Below are 23,261 nucleotides of genomic sequence, written 5' to 3'. Positions count from 1 at the left end.
TGCACCGAAATTTGGCAAGTGGGCATTTTCGGTGCGACGTTGAAGTCATGGTTTGCAGAATTCGGACGTGAAATAAACGTTTCAAAGTAATTATTCACTTTATGCAAATCTTTACAAAAGTGACGTTACACTCAATATTTGCATAACGTGAATAATTAATTTAAAACGTTTATTTCACGTCCGACTTTTGCAAACCATGACTTCAACTACGTACCTAAAATACCACTTCACCAAATTTCGTGACGGCTGTACTTTATAATCATGTACCAACGCCTCAAATGAAAAACCCGGGAGCCATGAATCATAAAGTGGCTCCCTAAAGAAGCTAAAGATAGGTAAAATGGCTCTGAAATCATAAACAAATTTCTTATTATACAATTCCAAGCAAGAAATAATCATTAAATGAGTACCGCCCTCTATAGATGCCTACTCTGTCACCCCGCTAAACGTAGATTTCATTATGAAAACGCCGGACAGATTGATGACAGTCTCCTCAGCAAGTAAGACACTGCCTTTTCAGCGGAAACTTTCCCTATGTACTGTATCTTTCTTTAAATGTTGCCAATTAATCGTCATCTATACTATTAAAAGCGCAACCCGCGCCATCTTGGATTGAAATTAGAAGGTCCAGTGGCATGGTATCCTTGTGGAATTCAACACGGTTGTGTGGTTTCAGACGTCGGGTTGCAAGTCTACAAAACCCAGACCCAAACTTACGAGTCATCTGATTGGAGAAATACATTCTGGTCAGTGTATGAGTGGTGGAGACAGGCCACCTGTTGCTTGGTGAAGGAGGTCGCCGTGGGATCACTTTAGGTTGAAAGCGGGTTGCGACCTCGTACTTCCAATAAATCTAAAAAGAGGCCGACGCTCTTACCCCCCCCCCCCCCCCGAAAAAAACGGTGGTTAAAACTATGTTCAAAAGTCGGGGACAAAATAATCCACATTTATGCGGATAATAAGTTTACTTTGTATTCATCCAGGATAGATTGACATGGTCTCATACGCCTTTTTATGTTTATATCCTTTATATTATAACGTACTTCATATTTCAATCTTTAGCATAATAATATCCAAAAAGGTAAATACACAAATGAACAACTATCTTGTGACAACCAATTACACCCCATCACTACCATTTTTCTTACACTAATCAACAGTTTACAAAAAGAACGAAATGAAGAGACAAAAAAATAATAATAACAATAATATGGGCCTACAACACTACATCCACAACTAAACTTTAACATCGATACCAAGAAACATACATTATATCAATAATTCGCTCCCTTATGGGGAGTTACCAAACTAAACACCAAAACATCAACAAAGAAACAAGGAAATAGTCACACTTTAAAGAAGTTTAAAGTGCATGAACAAAAAGAAACAATTATTGGCAAAACACAGATATAAAAAAAAAATGGAGACAAAATATAAAAGGAGAAAAAAAAAATAAAGACTCAAAGAAAAAACAATCCAAATAATAAAAGTATAGAATCTTATAAATGTTATGAATCTTTGGAGCTTAAGATCCTCATTCATTTTAAATACAATTCCCAATCCAACTATACAAAGTGATTATAACTTTAACATCGATACCAAGACACATACATTATATCAATAATTCGCTCCCTTATGGGGAATTACCAAACTATACATCAAAACATCAACAAAGAAACAAGGAAATAGTTACACTTAAAAGAAGTTTAAAGTGTCTATGTACTTTTTCCTAACACAAAACACAATGTCCACAGATTTACATTAAACTTACACAGTTTGAAGATTATGATAGTAGAAAGCTTCCCTTGAAATTGTACTTACTGAGGTGCTGTGGTTTTTGAGAAATGAGTAAAACAAATAATTTTCGTCTCAGTTTTAGCATGTAAAAACGTATTAACCAGTTATGCTATGGTTTTGGTAAAAATAAATATCATAACTGGTAAATGGGATTTTACATGCTAAAATAATTTTGGTCTTCCTGAGACGAAAATTATGTTGTGCTTTGTTTTACTAATTTCTCAAAAACTACACAACCTCAGTTAGTAATATTTGAAGGGAAGCTTTCCACTATCATTATCTTCAAATTCTGTAAGTTAAATGTAAAACTGTGGACATTTTGAAAAAGAACCCGAATCCTTTAAAAGGGCATGGACAAAAAAAAATGGCAAAAAAAAACAGAAAAAAACAACAAATGGAGACACAAATAAAAGGAGAAAAAAACAAATAAAGACTCAAAGAAAAAAAAAATAGATAGATTTGTGGCACACAGCATGTTCTGAAAACTCGCTTTATTTAGTGCTACAACAACGCTGTGTATCGTGGGACGTGACGCTCCATAAATCGCGATCAATAAGTCAAGGGTCCAAGATTCTAAAATCGTAGCGTTATTGGAAACAAAGCAACAAATAAATCAAAAAAGCAAAGCTGTTTACTTTCTTCCTTTTCCAATCGGATAAACTCTGATATTGGCTGAGACCATTCAAGCCTTTTTAGTCGGATATCTCCTCTGCTATTTAGTACCGATGTTTATTGTTGAGGAGGATATTATACCAGCCTCTTACGAGCCATTGGTCGAGTAGCTAGGCGCGGCTATTGACGGTGACTATGGATTTGTTCGTGGAGGTACCTGATTTGTTGAGAAGGGAACCAAAATACCACTAATGCCAAATTCATCAGGTTATAAAAATGTTTTTGTCTGATTTGCTCTTTGACAAAGACCTCCTGATTGGTAGGCAATGTGGAGACGCTTGACTATTATCCGCGAGCACGTGAATTATATGCGCTCAGTGACTATTATCCGCGAGCACGTGAATTATATGCGCTCAGTGACTATTATCCGCGAGCACGTGAATTATATGCGCTCAGTACAATACAATAAGTGTGTATAGCAATGCGTTATATTTTAGTCGACTAGGTAATTACCATTACATTCGGCTTAGCGGGGAAATACTTGTGCAGTTGGGTTAACAAAATTACTGCAATAACAATAACAGAGCCGATTGAACTAAAACTATGCTCAAAGATCGGGGACAAAATAATCCACATTTATGCGGATAATAAGTTTACTTTGTATTCATCCAGGATAGATTGACATGGCCTCATACGCCTTTTTATGTTTATATACTTTATATTATAATGTACTTCATATTTCAATCTTTAGCATAACAATATCCAAAAAGGTAAACACACAAATGAACAACTTTCTTGTGACAACCAATTACACCCTAACACTACCATTTTTCTTACACTAAGCAACAGTTTACAAAAAGAACGAAATGAAGAGGCAAAAAAAAAAATAATAATAACAATATGGGCCTACTACACTACATCCACAACTAAACTTTAACATCGATACCAAGAAACATACATTATATCAATAATTCGCTTCCTTATGGAGAATTACCAAACTATACACCAAAACATCAACAAACAAACAAGGAAATAGTCACACTTAAAAGAAGTTTAAAGGGCATGGACAAAAAGAAACAAATGGCAAAACACAGATAATAAAAGTATAGTATATTATAAATGTTATGAATCTTTGGAGCTTAAGATCCTCATTCATTTTAAATACAATTCCCAATCCAACTGTACAAAGTGATTATAACCTCTGTCTCTCTGACCCAAAACGGAGCTATGGGCGCAGCCACTGCAAGTAGTGGCGGACGTGCGCCATTGCCGATCATTTTGGGGTAGGATGTCGTGCATAAATATTTAGAGAGGCGTATAACACCCACATTACATTTCAAAACATTTGTGTAAAGAAGCTTCATCATCTAGCGGGGTGCCGCGCGAAGCATAATAATGCATAAATATTTAGAGAGGCGTATAACACCCACATTACATTTCAAAACATTTGTGTAAAGAAGCTTCATCATCTAGCGGGGTGCCGCGCGAAGCGCGGCATCCCGGTAGTATATCTTAAGCATTGACGTTCAGCCGCCATCCTAGAGGGTAGACGGTTTTTTTACCTCCAGGTGGGGACGCCCTATTGATATGACATATCGTGTTTACAGGGTATATTACATTTAAGAACAGAACAATCTGTCACCCTATCTTTAAGTAGATAAAATCTTCGGGAGCCTAACAACTAAAGTTCGGTGTTTGTTCATCACTTCAGATGAGTTGTTGAACCTTTTATTTCGTAACACGTTGTAATTCATTGAACTACTACTCCCGTTGAGTTTGCACTTCAAATCAATTTATTGTGTTACAACAACCTTTATTGGAAATAATATGTCAATATTTTTTATTGGGGCGCCCCACTACATCAACTCCCATAGCATATATACAGTGCAGAATGATACATAACTCAAAAAATACAATAACATTTATTTGAAGTCCGGCAGCTTTTTAAAGTAAAAGGAAAGTTATCCATTAACTCTTGAATTGTTACCCTCAGCCCCGAGAGTCCCGAGGCCCAGTGAGTTGTATACAATTTAGCAACAAAACATCCCTACACTTTTTCTCGGCAAATATGACACATTTTTAGGGTTCATGTCATCCACAAAATAAGTTGTAAAGTCAACTTAACACTGACGTATAGATTTTATGGGGCTCTTAAATATTTAACTATAGAATATGAGGGCGTGCAAAATATTTTATTTTATTTTATTTTATTTTATTTTAATTCTTCGGACAAAACAATAAAATAAGCACAGGCCGTCCAGGGAAGGGCAAAAGTCAAAAAACTTACATCAAAAAAGATGTGCCCTCCCAGACCTAGCTCATAAAAATTTCACATTTATATACTATAAGCAACGATGCCGACTCTCTGTGTTTCCTCCCTTTAAAGGAACACGTTGCCTTGGATCGGTCGAGTTGGTCTTTGAAAAGCGTTTTGTGACCGTTTGTTATAGAATGCATATGGTTAGAAAGATGATGTAAAAGTAGAATACAATGATCTACACAAATATGCCTCGAAATTGCGTGGTTTTCTTTTTACCTCGTCCAATAACACGGTCGGCCATGCAATTTTGAGAGATACTTGTGTGGATCATTATATTCTACTTTTAAAACATCTTTCTAACCATATACATTTCATAACAAACGGTTTCAAACGCTTTTTATAGACCAACTCGTCCGATCCAAGGCAACGTTTCCTTTAAGATGCACTGGAGGTTTGATGTCCAAGAGCCTCTGAATAAGTATCCGTTGTATATTTCTTGCTCTTGATTTGATAGTTTGAGAGGGTCACGTGTGGTTGTTTAGACATGCGCAGTTTGTCAATAATGCGGTAGTACAGAGGACACTCATGAAGATAGACTTAACTCAAGTCCCAATCCCGTGCCATCGCCAGAAAACTATTGTTTTGTGATGCTTTGCAATACCCAACCTGTTCCGCACGGGACCACCACATATTGACGGCGAGCGCGCACTGCTAAACGAGTTGTTTGCTGGTGGTTGGCGCGATATGCCTAGGGACCTCTCACACACATGAGAACGGGACTTGAATCAAGTCTACCACGTAAAGAGCCCACGCAGATTGCAACCTTTGAGTAAAAAGTGAAGAGTGGGCTTTGTTTTTACATATCTGCCTCAGAACATGGAGGGTGGGTGTGATACCAGTTTATTCCCCGAAGCGCTTTGCTTATAGTATCTTTGTATACCTGTAGCCTACTATTGTTAAATCTATTGAAAATCAAGGTGTTCTACTAAAGAGCAAAACTCGATACCATGATGGAAGGTTTGACAGCATCTCCAAGTGATGTTGGCGCTTTGGTTGCTGTGGCCATCAGCTGGCAATGGTTTACCATCATTCAACTCGTCTTAGCACTCTTCGGTATCCTTGGTAACAGTCTAGTCATCATTGTGTACGTTAAGAAACTCCGTAATCGAAGCAACTCCAACAAACTCATCGTGATGTTAGCCGTTGCTGATCTCATCACATCCGTAGCTATAATCCCCCTACCGTCTCTAACATACGTACCCAACTCAGCAGTGGGTAGAGTCTACTGCATCTTTACATACTCTGCTGTCATAATGTGGATGTCAATCGTGGCTTCAATCTTCACTCTCACCTTGTTGTCACTCGAGCGATACTTCGCTATTGTACATCCCATCAAACACAGAACAGTCTTCAGCACCCACCGAATTAAGTACTACATTACAGCCATCTGGATGTCAACACTTGGTGTTAACTCCATACACTTTCACATCACACGAGTCGATGACACGATGAACAAGTGCGTACTCATTTGGCCCAGTCCTGCCTTACAGGTCTTCCACGGAGTGTGTATTTTCCTGGTTGAGTTTGCCGTCCCGGTTACTGTGATGGTGGTATCCCATTACTGCGCCATTAGAAAGTTACAAGAGCATGCCACTGTACTTCTTAAGAGGAACGAATCGACTTCATCCCCTGCCTTCTCCTTGCTGCGATGCCGTGCTCACGTCATCCGAATGGTCCTCATGGTCGTCATAATATTCATCATCTGCTGGTCTCCCGATCAAGTCGCTTATTTCCTACTCAACCTGAACGCCCTGCCGACTGGCTACTTTGGGAGTACAGTGTACCGCGTATTTACAATCCTGGCCTTCATAAACTCTTGCGTCAATCCATTGATTTATATTTGTTTGAACAAGAACTTTAGAGTTGCTCTAATGCAGCTGGTGCCCTGCAAGTGGAAGATTGGGCTGGCAACGGGGAGTGAGTTAGATACCTTATCAAGACGTCTTGGTTCTGTACGTGAAACGAAAGTGAACCAACCAACCGCCCATTTCTGTTAAAAAGTTTGTATGGCCCTTTTCAAATCCACGGCTTCGGCTATGGCTCTAGATTCGGCTCAGGCTAGCCTGGCCCCGCGGTTGCTTGACAATATTGCGCATGCTTTGCGAACGCGTTGCACACAGGGCTTCAGGCGAGAGGGGACAGAGCCTGAAGCCGAAGCCGTGGTTTCGAAAAGGGCATAAGACAACTCAACTTATCAGAAAGTGACGAACCTTAAACAAACGAAGAAATAGCTATATATTGTAAAGTTATGGGAACAACCAATAAATCTCCCTTTGGGAGGGGGGGGGGGTGTTGCCACTGACTCGCACACATACTGGGATCGAGGATTCCTAGAGTGACCTTTCCCAGTGTCTGATCAACTTTCTATACGTCTGATAATCAACTTCTAATCAACTTTAAGAGTCAATTAATCAGCTAATATAATCAACAAATGCAACAATGTTTTTCTCAATGCATAAATCCATCTATTTCACACTTTATAGGTTGTATGAATATTTAAGTTATTCAGATGTATTCGTTTAGGCCTAATGTTGCGCTCCAATGTGACATCGCACTTTGATTCAAAGATTTACTCAGTTCAATTTTGACGAGCTTTTTTCTAAAACGGACTTTAATCTTGAACTTAAGAATCCATTATTCCAGAAGTTTTTCATTCGTCAATCATCTATAGAGAACTGTGTTCAAACCCTAGACCGTGAAATTGATCACAGCCTTTGATCATTAAATCCTGACAAATACTTTCCGTGGTGTAAACAGTGTCTCTAAATTTTTTTTATTTTGTATGATATCGAAAGCCATCCGGAAGATTTATAGTCTCACATAATTTCGTTAATAATTATTTAGATAACACCGTTTGTTTTCGAAGGTAGTCATGGCAAACGTTGCTAATTTAAAAACACACGGATACACGATTTGATTAATCGACGGTAATTAAATGTTATCGTTTACCAGAGTGGAGCCCATGTTTGTTCTCGTGTATAAAAGGCAGTGGACACTATTGCTAATTACTCAAAATAATTATTAGCATAAAACCCTATCTTGGTAACGAGTAATGGGAAGCTGTTGATAGTATAAAACATTGTGACAAACGGCTCTCTCTGAAGTAAAGTAGTTTTCGAGAAAGCGGTAATTTCCAATTTGAGGTCTCGAAATCAAGCATTTGAAAGCATACAAGTTCGTGTGGCAATAGTGTTTTTTCTTTCATTATTATCTCGCAACTTCGACGACCAATTGAGCTCAAATTTTCACAAGTTTGTTATTTTGTGCATAATTATCTTGAGATACCTCAAGTGAGAAGACTGGTGTTTGACAATTACCAAAGGTGTCCACTGTCTTTATAGGTATGGTATAGACAGAGATGTGAGATACACGGCTCTGGCTGGGTAAGAGGTTATTCGCTCGACCCCTCGGGTCTCATCCAAGACCACTATAGCTAGTCTAGCCTGAACACTGACGTCAAACTTCGAGGCTAGTGAAGAACGCCAGAGAGTGGTCTCGTAGCCTAGGTCAATCCACTTCCCTCTTCACCTTTCACCTACATTCATATTCGGCTGCCAAACGTCACCTCGGACCAATCAAAACACAGATATAGAAAGCTTACGTCACGTACATTTATCCAATGAAATCATCGAATCAAATCACTGGTTCTGAAAAGTAAGGCCGTGTCCGAAACGACGACTTCGGCTACAGCTACGTCTAGATCAGCGCGTCTACCAGTGTTGAAGAATAGGCAGACGCACGCGATCTAGCCGTAGCTGTAGCCGAAGTCGCCGTTTCGGACACGGCCTAAGTGCCTGGATAAAGACAGGGGACCAGTCTATACGCGGCATTTATCATGCTGCATCCATCTTGGTCACGTTCCTCGTATGGAATAACACTAATGAAGGCCAATAATCATTTTGCAAATAGGAACCAGACTATTTTGTTCTTCCAGTCTCGGTTTGATAACATTGGTACCAAGGGGAGAAATTCAAGTTGGCTGCACCATTACAAAGGTATATAGCTAGTCTTCATGGGCGATTAGTGTTTGTCTTAATCACTGGTAGAGGGCGTAGAACCACCGGAGCGACTTGAACAGGAGACCACGCGTTCTCCCGTTCCAGTCGCTTGTGATCGTGGCTCCAGTAGCCACGGAGGCCTTGACAAAAGGCTAGCCCAAATCATGTATCCTCTTTCAAAAACAAATATCCATTGTTCGGTTTTGTAATAATTCACGAAAAAAACTAAACAGTCAGCAATTTTGCTGGAAATTGCAAAGTCATTTCTCCAAGCGATTCGTTCGTGCTTTAATAACTTTTTAAAGAAATCCCCCCTTAAGAGGGGAGCTCAAAGGTCTACATTAAAAGTTACCCAAAGAAGGGTTATTAATATAAGTTACTTGAGTTTGTCACGAAATCAATAATAAGAACGAGTGTTTTATGACATTGGCGACAGTTGCAATTGCCATTCTGATGGTTCATTAGTCACGCATGGGACATTGGCTAGCAGAGGTATAAATTTAGATGGCATGTGCTGTCGAGTAAAGTGGATTTAAACTGTCTTTTCAAAGCTCGGCAGAGTTGGACTTTTAGCTGTCGTTTCCCTCCAGTAGAATTTGATCTTTAATCTGAAGATTTCTTGGCGAATAAAAGGTGCATTCAAAATTGAGTTGCATCTGTTGTTCAGCTGACATTCTTAAATTTCCCATTAAGAATTGCCAGGATTCAACTGATATAACAAGATCTTTACCTATTGGGTGATGACGACACTATAAAGACGTCAGTACCGGTGTCAGATGCAATTGTGTCCGCCGTGCAATACTGTCCACTCCGGACACTTTTGTATATGCAATCGTGTCCGGGGTTATGCAAAAACCGTCTGGCGGACATGTACATGACTGTACATGTATGCGGCGCGTAAGCGAGCGAGCATGCACTGAACCTACATAATATGCAGCATGAATATTCCCGTATTTTATGATTGCAGCGAATACCCAACGGCCGAACATTTCCCGACATGCACTTAGCTTGTAAAAAATGGCGAACGTGTTCCGTCGACCAATGGCGTTTAATTTAATGCAAGGGCGGTTTCGGACACAATTGCATTATGCAGCAGCGTCCGGGCGGACACGATTGCATATGCAAAACCGTCCGGCGGACATTATTGCATATGCAATAATGTCCTCCGGATAGTATTGCATAGAGGACATAATTGCATGCGACAGTGTTCGGCCTCAAAACAGAATGATCATAAACGGGAAGCAACCCGCAGAGGGCGCTATAGCCATGCAACTAAAAAGCAAAATTAATGATTACGTCATACAAAAAGAATTGTGTTGAGTTCGCATCGTACCTGTGTGACATAATTTTATTATAGCTGAGTGTTCCAATTGGATGTAGAACCATTCTGAATTCTTGCATTTCCCGTTGTACTCTCCCCTTTATTACAGTTCCCTTATTACAATTTTGTGACTGGTGCCCCACTAAATTTTTGCTTTAGCAAAGAAATTCTAGCAGTATATTCTGCTTTAGCAACTTTATGAAATCGGGTCTTGTGTACAGCACGGAAGCCTCTTAGCGAACTTCAAGGTTGCAAGAGTATCCCCTGCTAATGGGTTCTATCCCTCAAGTATAATTCTAAGTGGCAAAGTAGGGCTCTACATTGGACTAGAACGACCGCCATTGTTATTTATTATGTTGATTTTTTAAAGCCAGACTTTCCATTAGCTTGTGTTATTTCTAAGTGGGTTCATTGTAGACTAAGAATGTACTTTGATTATGGACACGCGTTCAACACAAGAGATCTGATTCTCTTGTTATTTATTGTTCTCCAAAAGCCTACTGTGTGGATTGATTTAAAGGCAAGTTTGGTGTAATCAAAATAATTGTTAGCATAACACGAGCAGTGGGGAGCTATTGATAGTATAAAACATTGTGAGAAACGGCTCCCTCTATAGTTTTTGAGAAGGGGGTAATATCTCACTAAATTACCAAAAGACTGCAGGCTTTTATTAGGCATCTGAAAGCACACACATTTTATGCAACAAGGTTTTTCTTCTTTCATTATTCCCTTGCAACTTCGATGACCATTGAGTTAAAAATGTTCACAGATTTTGTATTATATGTTTGGATAAACCAAGTGAGAATACTGGTCTTTGACAATCCAAAGGCGGGTGCCCAATGCCAATCTTTGAATTAGTCTGGTGCTGTTTTATTATTTACCTCCCGTCAATTTTTTTTTAAAACAATGGTTTTAAAAACATAAATTGATATTTTGTCACGATCCCTTCTTTCTACTTCGCGTTCACGTTCAGTATTTGTTGTGGAGTCCAATCGATTGTGTTCCACAAAATGGCGGACCGCACGAAGAAAGAAGAAAAACACACAAACAATTCGAGGGATGTTTGTGTGTATCATTTTTAAGTCTACTTTTAAAACATGTTTCCAATCATGTCCATTCCACAACAAGCGCTTTTTCTTTAGCCAAAAGCGCACAATCCGAATCCAATGTGCCTCTTTAATCAATCTGTCATATTAATATTTACTTTAATCGTGGAGGTATATAGAATGAAGTTTTAAATTACTGTATATTCGATTGTGTATAGCGCACTGGGATATTGCAACGAGTTATTTTAATATTTTTGTAATAAAGTGAATAAAAACATGGTTTCAATAAAGCATAGAATATTTTTTAATCAAGTCCCTGTGCATTTTTCTTTTACTTTGCCCCTCTTCGGCATCTTCTTTGTAGCTGTTTGTGTGTTTGAGTTATTTGATATTCCATGATAAAATTGCTTCACCATTTGTCTCTCATATTAAACCATAACAAATATCATAAACTACGGGCACAAGAAAATGAATTTTCCTGACTGAGAACTACAATAATGGCTGACTCATTGCGTTAGAGTATGGAGTTTTTAAAATGGGTTTCGTTATTTAGAAAGATGACAAAAATATATCATGAAGCATATAGAATCCTGTTGATCAATCCTGTTGAATTATATTTTCCTCTCTTTGAAATAATGTTTTGTGATCGAGACCAATTTAAAGGCAGTGGACACTATTGGTAATTGTCAAAGACATAGCCTTCACAGTAATTGGTGTATCTCAACATATGCACAAAATAACTAACCTCTGTGAAAATTTGGGCTCAATCGGTCATCAAAGTTGCGAGATAATAATGAAAGAAGAAAACACCCTTTCACACGAAGTTGTGTGCGTTTAGATGGTTGATTTCGAGACCTCAAGTTCTAAACCTGAGGTCTCGAAATCAAATTCGTGAAAAATTTCTTCTTTCTCGAAAACTACGTCACTTCAGAGGGAGCCGTTTCTCACAATGTTTCTCACAAATATCTCCTTCTTCTTAACTGTTAACATCAGATACACGCAGTTTGTGATATTTCTTATTTGATATAATACGAAGAGAGTGTACTCTCTTCTTATAGAAATAGAATTAGAAATATCACAAACTGTGTGCACAATCGAATAAATTTCCCCTAAGTGACAAATACAATAATAGTTTTGCTTATTTTTTGAGTGATATGCGGAAAATTATTCAACCATACGTGGAGTAACTTCATTAGCTCTATACATATACGTTCGAGTCTATAGTTCCAGTCTCTGGTAAACAAAAAATGTAGGTCGAGTCTTTGTACCGTTCACATTACAATACAGCTGAAAAGTTCAATTGTTTGCTGAAATCAATAATAATGCATAGTGCACAGTTCCGATATTGGAGCAGTAATTAAATTAGCAAGACGCGTTCAATTTCTTTCAGGTGGTGGCTTGACTAAATATATTCTCGTTTCCAAAATCAGAAATTATTTTAGATTGATTTTGAGTGGCTGTTTTGTGTTTAAAGTGTGTATTTTTGGATTGGATAATTACATTGACGAAAGTCATATTAATGGTGGTCTGGTCTGATGCTAAGAAAAGTTCAAAATATTCTGGAATGGTTTCTTTAATTCATGAAATGCTATTTCAAACAGATAATTATGCCTCAAAATTAATCTGCAAACTTATGTTTTCATACACTATAATTACTTCCCTAAAACAATCAAATTCGTTATTTCCAAAGTTACAAACAAATGTTAATAAAAAAATGCAAGTTAAAAACCCCGATTATTTTTATACAATGTTATTTTTGGCCTAATGTACAGTTTTTTTCATCCGTTACTTTTCATTGTTTACTTTTAATTTTGGGAAATATAAACTGGATCGAGGCTATATAAGTCTAGTCTTTCGTTCTCTTTATATACACAAGGCAGAAATAGCACAACGTAAACATTGCATGACTTATACCTAATCTTGCCTATCGGCGTTGCATTTATAAAGGATTTCTGATTCGTCGAAATAGACTTCGGGGAGTAAACGCAAACAATATTTAGCATGGCTCCCCAACCTTCACTCCGAAGTATTGAAACTGCGTTCTTTTATTATCTCTCCGATGTCTCGTTTTACTCTGTTCGGGTGTTTGACTATAGGCCGTAAGCCAGGCATCGGATAATTGCATATCGACTGTTGGGGTCGTCTCAGGAAATATTTTTCACAAAGTTCGTACCCGAAGGCAGAGCTTTTAGCAAAGGCAGAGCTTTTAGAGGCAGTCGCCGATATTAATGCTGAGAGCAACCTATTTATTGACAATACTAGTCACCAGATCGTGCTTGTTTATTGTACGTGGCGTTACATACTTCGTCTGCGGTCGACAGAGTATCAACTTTTAGTATTTAGACTTTGAATCACTTGACTGTTCGATCGGATCTTATCAGCCTACCGTTCACTTCGCGTTATTTACGGCACTGATTTGTGGGATGCAGACATGACAAGTATGGATTTCGTTTTGAATGCCACCGATTGGGATCCTACTTCTACCACTAGGGATATCTACGGTGTCGCTTCTATAACTTGGGATTGGTTCTTCATTGTGCAGCTCATCCTGGCACTCTTCGGTATCTTTGGTAACATTCTAGTCATCGTTGTGTATGTTAAGAAACTCCGTAATCGAAGCAACTCCAACAAACTCATCGTGATGTTAGCCGTTGCTGATCTCATTACATCTGTAGCTATAATCCCCCTACCGTCTCTAACCTACGTACCCAACTCAGCAGTGGGTAGAGTCTACTGTATCTTTACATATTCTGCCGTAATAATGTGGATGTCAATCGTGGCTTCAATCTTCATCTTGACTTTGCTGTCTCTTGAACGCTATTTCGCTGTGGTACACCCTCTAAAGCACAAGCTTATATTCAGCAAGAACCGCATCAAGTGTTTTATTGCAGCAATTTGGACCGCTGCAATTGTTATGAACAGTGGAAGTTTTTTCGTCACCAGAGTTAGCGAGGGTAACAACTGCGAACTGACATGGCCGAGCAGTGCTTTTCAAATGGTACACGGTAGTATGATATTCACTGTGGAGTTTGTCATTCCCGTTACTCTGATGGTGGTGTCTCACTTTCGCGCCATAAGAGAACTTCAGATGCAAGCGAGGTCCCTTCTGAAGCGGAACGAATCCACATCTTCACCGGCGTTTTCCCTACTCAGATGTCGACGTAGAGTGATTAAGATGGTCCTCATCGTGGTCCTCACCTTCATCATTTGCTGGCTACCAGACCAAATGGGGTTCTTATTGTTTAACTTCGGCGTCCTGTCACCAGACTATTTCCGGAGCACCATCTACCGAGCATTTACAATCTTGGCGTTTATCAACTCTTGTGCAAATCCCATTATTTATGTCTGGCTGAACAAAAACTTCAGGGCGGCAGTGGCCCAACTCATACCTTTTATCCGACTGAACGTCAGGTCTAACTCTGCCGAAGAAGGGACGATGGCAATGTCAGTGGCTGAAGCTAGATACACCGGTCCGGTTGCGTTTACAAATAACGCATAGTGATTATTAATAGTGAAACCACACTGCACTTTAAACATTATTTGCGGATCAGAACTTGACCCGGATCCGAGTTTGATCCATTTCTGGATCAGTAGACCCGGAATCTATGGCCCTTTTCGAATCCACGGCTTCGGCTTTGGATTCGGCTTCAGGCTCCGTTCTCTCGTCTGTGAAGCCCTGGTGCACTAACCCAAAGCACAATATTGTTGCAAAGCACACGCAATATTGTCAAAACAACCGCGGGTCCAAGATAGCCTGAGCCGAATCTGTAGCTGACGCCGTGGTTTTGAGAAGGGTGTCGCATGCAATTATGTCCTCTATGCAATACTATCCGGAGGACAGTATTGCATATGCAAAAATGTCCGCCGGACGGATTTGCATATGCAATCGTGTCCGCCCGGACGCTGCTGCATAATGCAATTGTGTCCACCCGGACACATTTGCTTATGCAGTTGTGTCCGCCCCGTGCAAAACCGTCCTTGCAGTAAATTAAACGCCCTTGGTCGACGGAACACGTTCGCCATATTGTTTACAAGCTAAGTGCATGTCATAATTGACATGGGATATGTTCGGCCGTTGGGTGTTTGCTGCAATCGCAATACGTGAATTTTCATGCTGCATCAGGTTCAGTGCTTGCATGCTCGCTTACGCTCGCACATGCATGTCCGCGGGACGGTTTTTGCATATAGCTCCGGACACAATTGCATATACAAAAGTGTCCGGAGCGGACACTATTGCATGGCGGACACAATTGCATCTGACAATGGCCCATAACAAATCCACTGAACTTTGTTATTTGAGTTAAGAACCCGTTGTTTAAGCACTCTTTTCTAGATGGGGGCAGGTGGAGCAAAGACACGGGACTATTTAATGTTTACTCATCGTTTTCTTAGTGTGTGCATTTTTGTTTCGATCTCTGTAGTGAATATTCAGGGGACAGGACTCTGATCGCCCCTATCCTCATCACGCCCCCTTATCGAACGTAACGGGGGCAGATCGGGGTCGGCCCGGGGAAGCTAATCGAACGCACCCATTCTCTCAGTCAGTTTACAATATTATTGATAAACTCTAGACTGCTGCCATGTTTTGTGGGGAAAATGTGGGTCAAATGTTTTTCTTTACATGCATTTCGACGGCATTTCCCCCAGGGTGGGGATATTACTTGGTCTTACTCACCCACCCTCCCATTTTAAGTATACACAAATGTTATAGGCCTTGTCCTATATCTCAGAATGGAACTGGTGATCCAATTCTTGCTTTCATCAAGCAGATACAAAAACAAGAAATTCATTTGCGCTATTATTTCAAAATATCAGAGGTCGGTTTTCAAAAGGAATTATACTATTATTTTGCAGGCAAATATATTAACTGACGTCTATGTGCATGCTTTGTAGTTTATTTCATGATTGACAGTATTACTCGTCGTTCACAAAATAGTAGCTTTAAGAGCACAAAGTAAACACATTTTATTCCTGCATCAGAATTCAGCAAAGGCCAAGACAACACTTATGACTATGGTTACCATCTTTTTGACCATGATTAAAAATAACCGTCTCTGCCTTCGGGCCAGATGGCCTCATCATTGTGTCTTCGCGCGACTCTGTCTGGCTTAGCATTGAGTGAAAAATTGTATAGACAACTTTCTTTGGCTGTTATTATAAATGACGTCTACTTTACCTCGTCTTGGTGAATTGGGATCAATAAATATTCTGCGCTATGCTCATGTGACATAGTAAACATTGTACCCGTTTCATATTCAAAGGGAATGCTCATCCAAACGCAATGTTTCTTGGGTTGTTGTGTGTATTTTTCGGTTTCCTTGAACCTTTTTTTTGCGGCGGGGGCAATTCAACGGAAAAGGAGGGGAGTATTTTAGATCTAATTAGCAAACTGCGGTAAAAAAACAAAAATACACACAAAAACAACTCACGTACAATAATAATTATTTCAATGTTATTATTTAATTCAATTTTAGTGAGTGGGTATGCGTTTTATTGGAAAGGGAAGTGGCAAGTTGGAATGCTCATTAATTTAAGAAGAAGTATTTAATTTCTCGTGTCAGTATTATTGTCAAAGTGTAAATAAATATTGCTATGTTTCAGCTGTAAATGATTGCAACTAAAATGTTATGTGTCTGATTTGGAGAAAATGTAGCCTGACTTCACGAAATGCATAGATACTATACCGCACGGCACAAAACAGTACTTAATACCGCGGGGTCGAAGCATTTCGAAGTATCAGCAAGGTTACAAAACGATGATCTGATCCGGTGTCGCAAACAATTATGTCCTCTATGCAATACTGTGCGGAGGACATTATTGCATATGCAATAATGTCCACCGGACGGTTTTGCATATATGCAATCGTGTCCGCCCGGACGCTGCTGCATAGTGCAACTGTGTCCGCCCAGACACATTTGCATATGCAGTAATGTGTCCGCGCCTCCGTCCTCGCAGTAAATTAAACGCCCTTGGTCGACGGAACACGTTCGCCATTTTTTACAAGCTAAGTGCATGTCGTGAATGACATGGGAAATGTTCGGCCGTTGGGTATTCGCTGCAATCATAAAATATGTGAATATTCATGCTGCATATAAATTATACGTCGTCACTTTAGTGCATGCACGCTCGCTTACGCGCGCACATACGTGTACATGTCCGCCGGACAGTTTTTGCATAGCCCCGGACACGATTGCACATGCAAAAGTGTCCGGAGCGGACATTATTGCATGGCGGACACAATTGCATCTGACACCGGCATCGTTTTGTAACCTCGTTGAGACCTCGAAAAGCCATGCTTCGACCCCGACTAATAGAGGCAAGAGATGGCGCGCAAAGGTTGGGTTTTACTAGGGGAGGAGAAGCCCCCCCCCCCCCCCCCCTTAACATCATCTATGCATGTAGGTTTTGTTTGTGGAAGTCAGAAAAGAAAACACCAGAACTTCCTCCCTGTGTTTAATTGCCCTTCTTTTATCGACTTGCTGCCTGTGGTGTCACTTCAATCTTTGGTACGGTGTTAGAAAAGAAAAATAATAATGCCAGACGCGAGAGGGCGATGTTCAGTGCCGAGCTGAGGTAAAAATATTCAGGACAGTCGAAGTTCGTCGTCGATCTACTAGTACTACGTCCGTATTTTTAGTTGAAAGAAACGTTTCGACGATGAATTGTAAAATGTTTTGACGATAATCTGTTATCTAGAGGTACGTTTCTTATTTCGTTATGAATTATTAGTGTAATTGCATGGTAATTGTAACTGTCGCATTCTTTTTGGGGGGCTGTATTTTTTTCACGAAACTGGTGAAGCATGTTTTAGTTAGATAGGTCGGCAATGGAATGAGCAATGTACTGTCATGACTGTTGACTGTGTAGCCCTCTGTTCTGCTTGTAGTGGTAGGCCGTCAGTGAGTGCCACCATAAGGTTTATCGCGAATAGCAAAATATCAAGAGAGGGCACTGTTGAACCCACACAAAGGTATAGGCGTTGCGTGCGCGAGTCATACAAACTGCATAGTAACTGCCCCATATTCCTTCCCACAATGCAGTGCGTTTCTGAATCGCGATAAACCTTATGCACTGGGCTAGATAGCAGTGCAATTTGAAAAGTTTCCGTATGGCGCCACCACTTTTTCATTCAATATGAATGAAATATTTATACTTTATTATTTATAAATAGTATCTGATTGAATCTAATTTCCCTTTCTTTTTTGTAGTTTGTTTGAATCTTGATGAGAAAAGAGATATCCCTTTTTCTGATTTTTTTTAAATGAGTGAAAAAGTGGTGGCACATACGGAAAGTTATCCGTGTAAATCACAACAAACTGACAATAAATTATGTACACATTGCTCTGTCATTCTGTAGCCTGAATGGAACAGTGAATGTCAAATTAATTCTGTGCATAGCGTTAGCATAAGCCCTATCGTCCGTACATAGAACATGAGTTAATTAACTAGACACAGACCCAGTGTGCAGTATCACTGTCAGTGACTGCTGGGGCACTGTACTCAGAACTAGTATGGGCAAATCATAATTACTGTAAATATTCAAATTAGTCTAATAAATTAAATCTTACAAAAATCCCAATTCAATTTTCAGATCAAGATGGCAAGAAAAGCACAAAGTAATCAAAGAAAAGCCAGCCTCAAGTCTTCACGTCTGAGAACGAAGCAGAAGCAACCCACCCAGAAGGGTAGAGTCGTCAAAGCACGTGATAAAAGAAAGACCAAGTCGACAACAACATCAAATAATGCAGCATCTAATGAAGGCAGAAGGTTTAAACGAGAGGCAGATCAACAAATCAAGATCAAGATATCTAAGGAAGTCATTCATAAGAAGGGGAGAGGTCAGAAGCGTAAGAAGTACAAAAGCACGGATTATAAACGAGTCGGACTTGATCATCCAACGTCCTCCCCGGCCATTGCAAAAATGACTGAGAATGACCGAATCAAAGGCGCAATGAAAGACCTCGCACTAGGGAAGTTTAAGTTTGTCTCAAAAGCAGCGGCATATTGGAGAGTTCACGCAGCAAAACTTTATCGACGTCACAACGGGGAGGTACCTCTGGATGCCAAGCGCGGACCTCGCAAAGTTTTACTTGAACAAGATGAGGAGGACCTGGTCAATTGGGTGGTAACGATGGGGAAAAGAGGCTTCCCAGTTGCACCTGGGATGGTGTGTGATGCCGTCAAGACATTCTTCAAGAAAGACGGTAACCCATTTACAAACGACAGACCGTCTCATACATGGTATCATAAGTTCGTTCGACGCCATCCCAAACTTATGAAGGGACTGAAAATGTCCAAGATGACATCGATTTGTCGAGCAGAGCTGACAAATTCCGTGCTTGATGAATGGTTTAATGAGCTTCAGTGTTTTTTAACGGGTTTGGGTGTTGCTGATAAACCCCGGCAAATCTGGAGTTACGGAGAAACTGGATTTGAGATGAACAAGAGGACAGAGAGAATCGTCATGAATGTCTCAAAGCCGAAAGGAAAAGCTCAAGATGATGAGCATCACCGTAGAGAAATCAAAATTTGCATCTGCGCAAATGCAGGAGGCGACCTCCTCCCACCATTCATCATCTGCAAAGGTTTGAAGAATTCTCACAAGGAGTTTGATTTTCTTAACGGTGCTCCAAAAGGTGCAGAGGAATTACTCCTAGAAAGATCCCATCCCAACCGAGACATCTTTGGGTACTGGATCAACAACTTCTTCGTTCACAAGGTGGAAGAGAACGTTCCAGTTGTTTTGCTCGTTGATTTAAACGAGAGCGACATCACATACGGGGCCTATGCCATCGCCTCGGAACACAACATTCACTTCTTCAGAGTCCCGCCTAAAGCTGCCGCTCTTGTCCAACCGGTCAATATAGGGGAAGACGGACCTTTCAAATCTAACTGGCTAATGAAATGGGTGAAGAGCAACAGACATGTGTCTGTGAACGTCAGGAATGTTGGAAGTGTGGTCGGGGATGCTTGGCAGGAAGCGGAGCAAGGAGAACTCATCCGAGGCTGTTTCTTACAGGCGGGTGTTTATCCCTTAGATCGTGAAATGGTTGACGATGAACATCTCCCATCCGGGACACTGAAATTCCTCTCCACCGTCGACCAGTCCCAAGTCGACTTTGACAACGACCAAACTTTAAATGATGACTTTGAGTCTGAAGTGGACATTCCAGAGAGTGATCAACCAATCGCTGCGTTGCTCCTCTTCCAGAAACTCGACGAGACATTAGATAAATCGAAACGAGAACTCTATCGCACATGCATCGAGAATAATCTCGACATCACAGACTCACCCCTCTTTCCAGTCTGGAGGAAACTCTACCTCGAAGCCTTCAAGAATGACCCTAACGTTCCCATGACGTCTGTAGAAGTCGTCGTGACAACCACAGACCAGGAGAAGTTTACCACTCAGGACGCGGAGGAACCGAGCCTTGAGGCCGCCGTTAGTGACGATAAGACGATCTGTCCAGTCTGCAGCGAGAAGTTTGGTGGAGATGAAGAAGAGTGGATTGGGTGTGACGGTGAATGCCAGCAGTGGTTTCACGTCAACTGTCTTCCTCCGGAGCTTGTCACGCCGGTCTTGCTGGAGGACAAGGAAATGTTCTGCCCACAGTGTACTGTAAGTTTAAAGGTTTTTTGGGGTTGAACAAAGAAAAATTTACGAGAGTGGGTCTTGAAACATAAACCTCCAGATTAACGCGCCGGCACTCTTCCAACTGAGCTAACTAGCTCATGCTGGCGGTTTCCATACTTTGTCAGTATCTTTGTTCAGGGGTGCCAAGCTTTAAAGTGGCTCGTTTATTTTATTTTGTTTAAAGCGTGAGAAACTTTTCAAAGTCAATATAAACAAATTGACATCATAGATAAATGATCGTTTACAAAACATATTACAATACGCAGGCCTGATGCTTTGTTCTTGAAAGGGAAAGGGCACAGAGGCATTTCTCCTTTTTAAAGCGCACCCTCCAAGAGGAAATTGTAAATTTGTATTGGAACAATTCAAAAGGCACCAAGGCAATGACCAGTACCATTGGGGCAGTTGCCTCCATTGCCCTCGTGAAGCATCAATAGTGTTTGCACAGAGAAAAGTTAATAATGAAAATGGTTTATATCAAATAATTTATCAGAAGCACTAGCTTTTTCTCCAACCTAGTTGGACCCTAATTTAAAGCCATTAGACACTTTTGGTAAACAGTATTGTTCAAGGCCCACACTTCGTGTATTACAACTTATATATAATATAACAAACCTGTGAAAATTTAGGCTCAATCAGTCATCGGAGTCGGGAGAAAATAGCGGGAAAACCCACCCTTGTTTCCGCACGTTTCGCTGTGTTTAAAATAAATCCGTAAATCTCGATGTCGAGAATTGATATTGTTTTTTTTTATTATTTTTTCTGTTCCGAAAGGGTCCGATGGCGTTAAGTTCAGTATTTTTTTCTTGTGTCATTTATTTATTTTCCCCCCATCTCTCTTTTTCATTTTCTTCCAGAAATCAAGAAAACCTTCTGAGGATTTGATTCAGCGTTAACTATTGCCTTGCTGTATATAGGGCACAGTCTCATAGAGCTCCTTAAACAGAAAATACTGCTTACCAAATAAGACACACAGACATGATAGTTTGGCTAGTGGTAAGCATAATTTGGTTGTTCTTTTGGATTTGGATGCAAATTTAACATCTATTATATTGGTTGTTCTTAATTACCTAAGCTGCTTAAGCACAAAACGTATCTTTTAAAGCACAGAATGTTATGATTACCAGAATGAGTTTACCAGCCAAACTGCCTCGCCACTGGACACTTTGTGATTGGTATCCTGCTTTGTGCTGCTAAGCAGATCTGTGAAATTGGGCCCTTGTGATCAATGGAGGAACTGGAAATGCTTACATGTATGGAGAATGATTCCTTTTTGAAAATCTAAAGCAAGGGACCAGCCGTCGATTTCACCAAACTCTTCCTAACTTAAGAATAATCTTAGGACTTGGGACGAGTCTAGGACGAGAATAAAATGCATTATAATGGTTAGAAAGATGTTTTAAAAGTAGAATACAATGATCCACCGAATTTGCCTCGAAATTGCGTGGTTTTCCTTTTACTTTGCGAACTAACACGGTCTGCCATTTATGGGAGTCAAAAATTTGACTCCCATAAATGGCCGACTGTGTTTGTCAATGAGTGAGGTAATGCGAAAACCACGCAATTTCGAGTGATACTTGTGTGGATCATTATATTCTACTTTTAAAATATCATTCTAACCATATGCATTTTATAACAAACAGTTTCAAACGCTTTTCAAAGTGAAAATATCATTAAAGGAACACGTTGCCTTGGATCGGTCGAGTTGGTCTTTGAAAAGCGTTTGTAACCGTTTTTTATAAAATGCATATGGGTAGAAAGATGTTGTAAAAGTAGAATACAATGATCCACACAAACATGCCTCGAAATTGCGTGGTTTTCCTTTTACCTCGTCGACTAATACGTCGGCCATTTATGGGGGTCAAAATTTTGACCCCCATAAATGGCCGACCATGTTAGTTCGCACAGTAGAAGGAAAACCACGCAATTTGTTTTGACCAACTCGTCCGATCCAAGGCAACGTGTTCCTTTAAAGAGGGGCTCAAGATTCATGATGCACTCATTTTCTAACCGATAGAGTCCTTAAATATGAGAGTGATTTTTATTTCAACAATTTGGGAATTTGTTTAGCATTCTTTCTCAATGAGACAAAACAAACAATTCTTGACAGAAATACAAACATATGTCAACACCTTTCAACAAAATGAAATTCTTATAACTTTAAAGATGGCATTGTGAATTGTACATAGGTGTTTTTGTGATAATGTAAAAAAAAAACCTGTTTAAATAAAAGTTTCACAAAATAAAAAATAATAATTTGTATTGTCTCCCTTTCTGCTTGATGGGTTTTGAAGTTTGGTCAGAGACTTTGGATTGCTAGGTGGCAGCAGACTTACCAAGTCTATTGTTTGTATAGTTCTGAGCATGCGCATATTTCTGAGAAAAACGGATTTACCTGGTAAGTCTGCTGCCACCTTGTGTTCCCAAAAGTCACCATTTGAAATGATTAAAGGGATACGCTGCCTGAATTGGACGAGTTGGTTTTTTATAAAAATGCATATGGTTAGAAAGATGTTTTAAAAGTAGAATACAA

General features: G+C 39.9%; 3 protein-coding genes across 3 annotated transcripts; all 3 read left to right on the top strand.

Annotated features, from left to right (window-relative positions):
* The first annotated feature begins 5,184 nt into the window (after positions 1-5,184).
* LOC139950665 (allatostatin-A receptor-like) lies at positions 5,185-7,660 on the top strand. Its single transcript, XM_071949451.1, has one exon. It carries the CDS (start codon positions 5,677-5,679, stop codon positions 6,724-6,726), a length of 1,050 nt encoding a protein of 349 aa, XP_071805552.1. The 5' UTR covers positions 5,185-5,676; the 3' UTR covers positions 6,727-7,660.
* Positions 7,661-13,084: 5,424 nt separating this feature from the next.
* Positions 13,085-16,629, top strand: LOC139950638 (neuropeptide FF receptor 1-like). Its single transcript, XM_071949417.1, has one exon. It carries the CDS (start codon positions 13,526-13,528, stop codon positions 14,591-14,593), a length of 1,068 nt encoding a protein of 355 aa, XP_071805518.1. The 5' UTR covers positions 13,085-13,525; the 3' UTR covers positions 14,594-16,629.
* A 1,033-nt stretch (positions 16,630-17,662) lies between these two features.
* Positions 17,663-23,061, top strand: LOC139951046 (uncharacterized). The gene is made up of 3 exons (XM_071949862.1): positions 17,663-17,792; positions 18,686-20,713; positions 21,586-23,061. The coding sequence occupies exons 2-3, from the start codon at positions 18,692-18,694 to the stop codon at positions 21,622-21,624; spliced, it is 2,061 nt and encodes a 686-aa protein (XP_071805963.1). The 5' UTR covers positions 17,663-17,792; positions 18,686-18,691; the 3' UTR covers positions 21,625-23,061.
* Positions 23,062-23,261: the final 200 nt, after the last annotated feature.

Source organism: Asterias amurensis, chromosome 18 (genome assembly GCF_032118995.1).
Source record: "Asterias amurensis chromosome 18, ASM3211899v1".
NCBI lineage: Eukaryota > Metazoa > Echinodermata > Asteroidea > Forcipulatida > Asteriidae > Asterias > Asterias amurensis.
The sequence above is the reverse complement of the archived record's forward strand: the minus strand, read 5'-3'. Positions and strand labels throughout refer to the sequence as shown.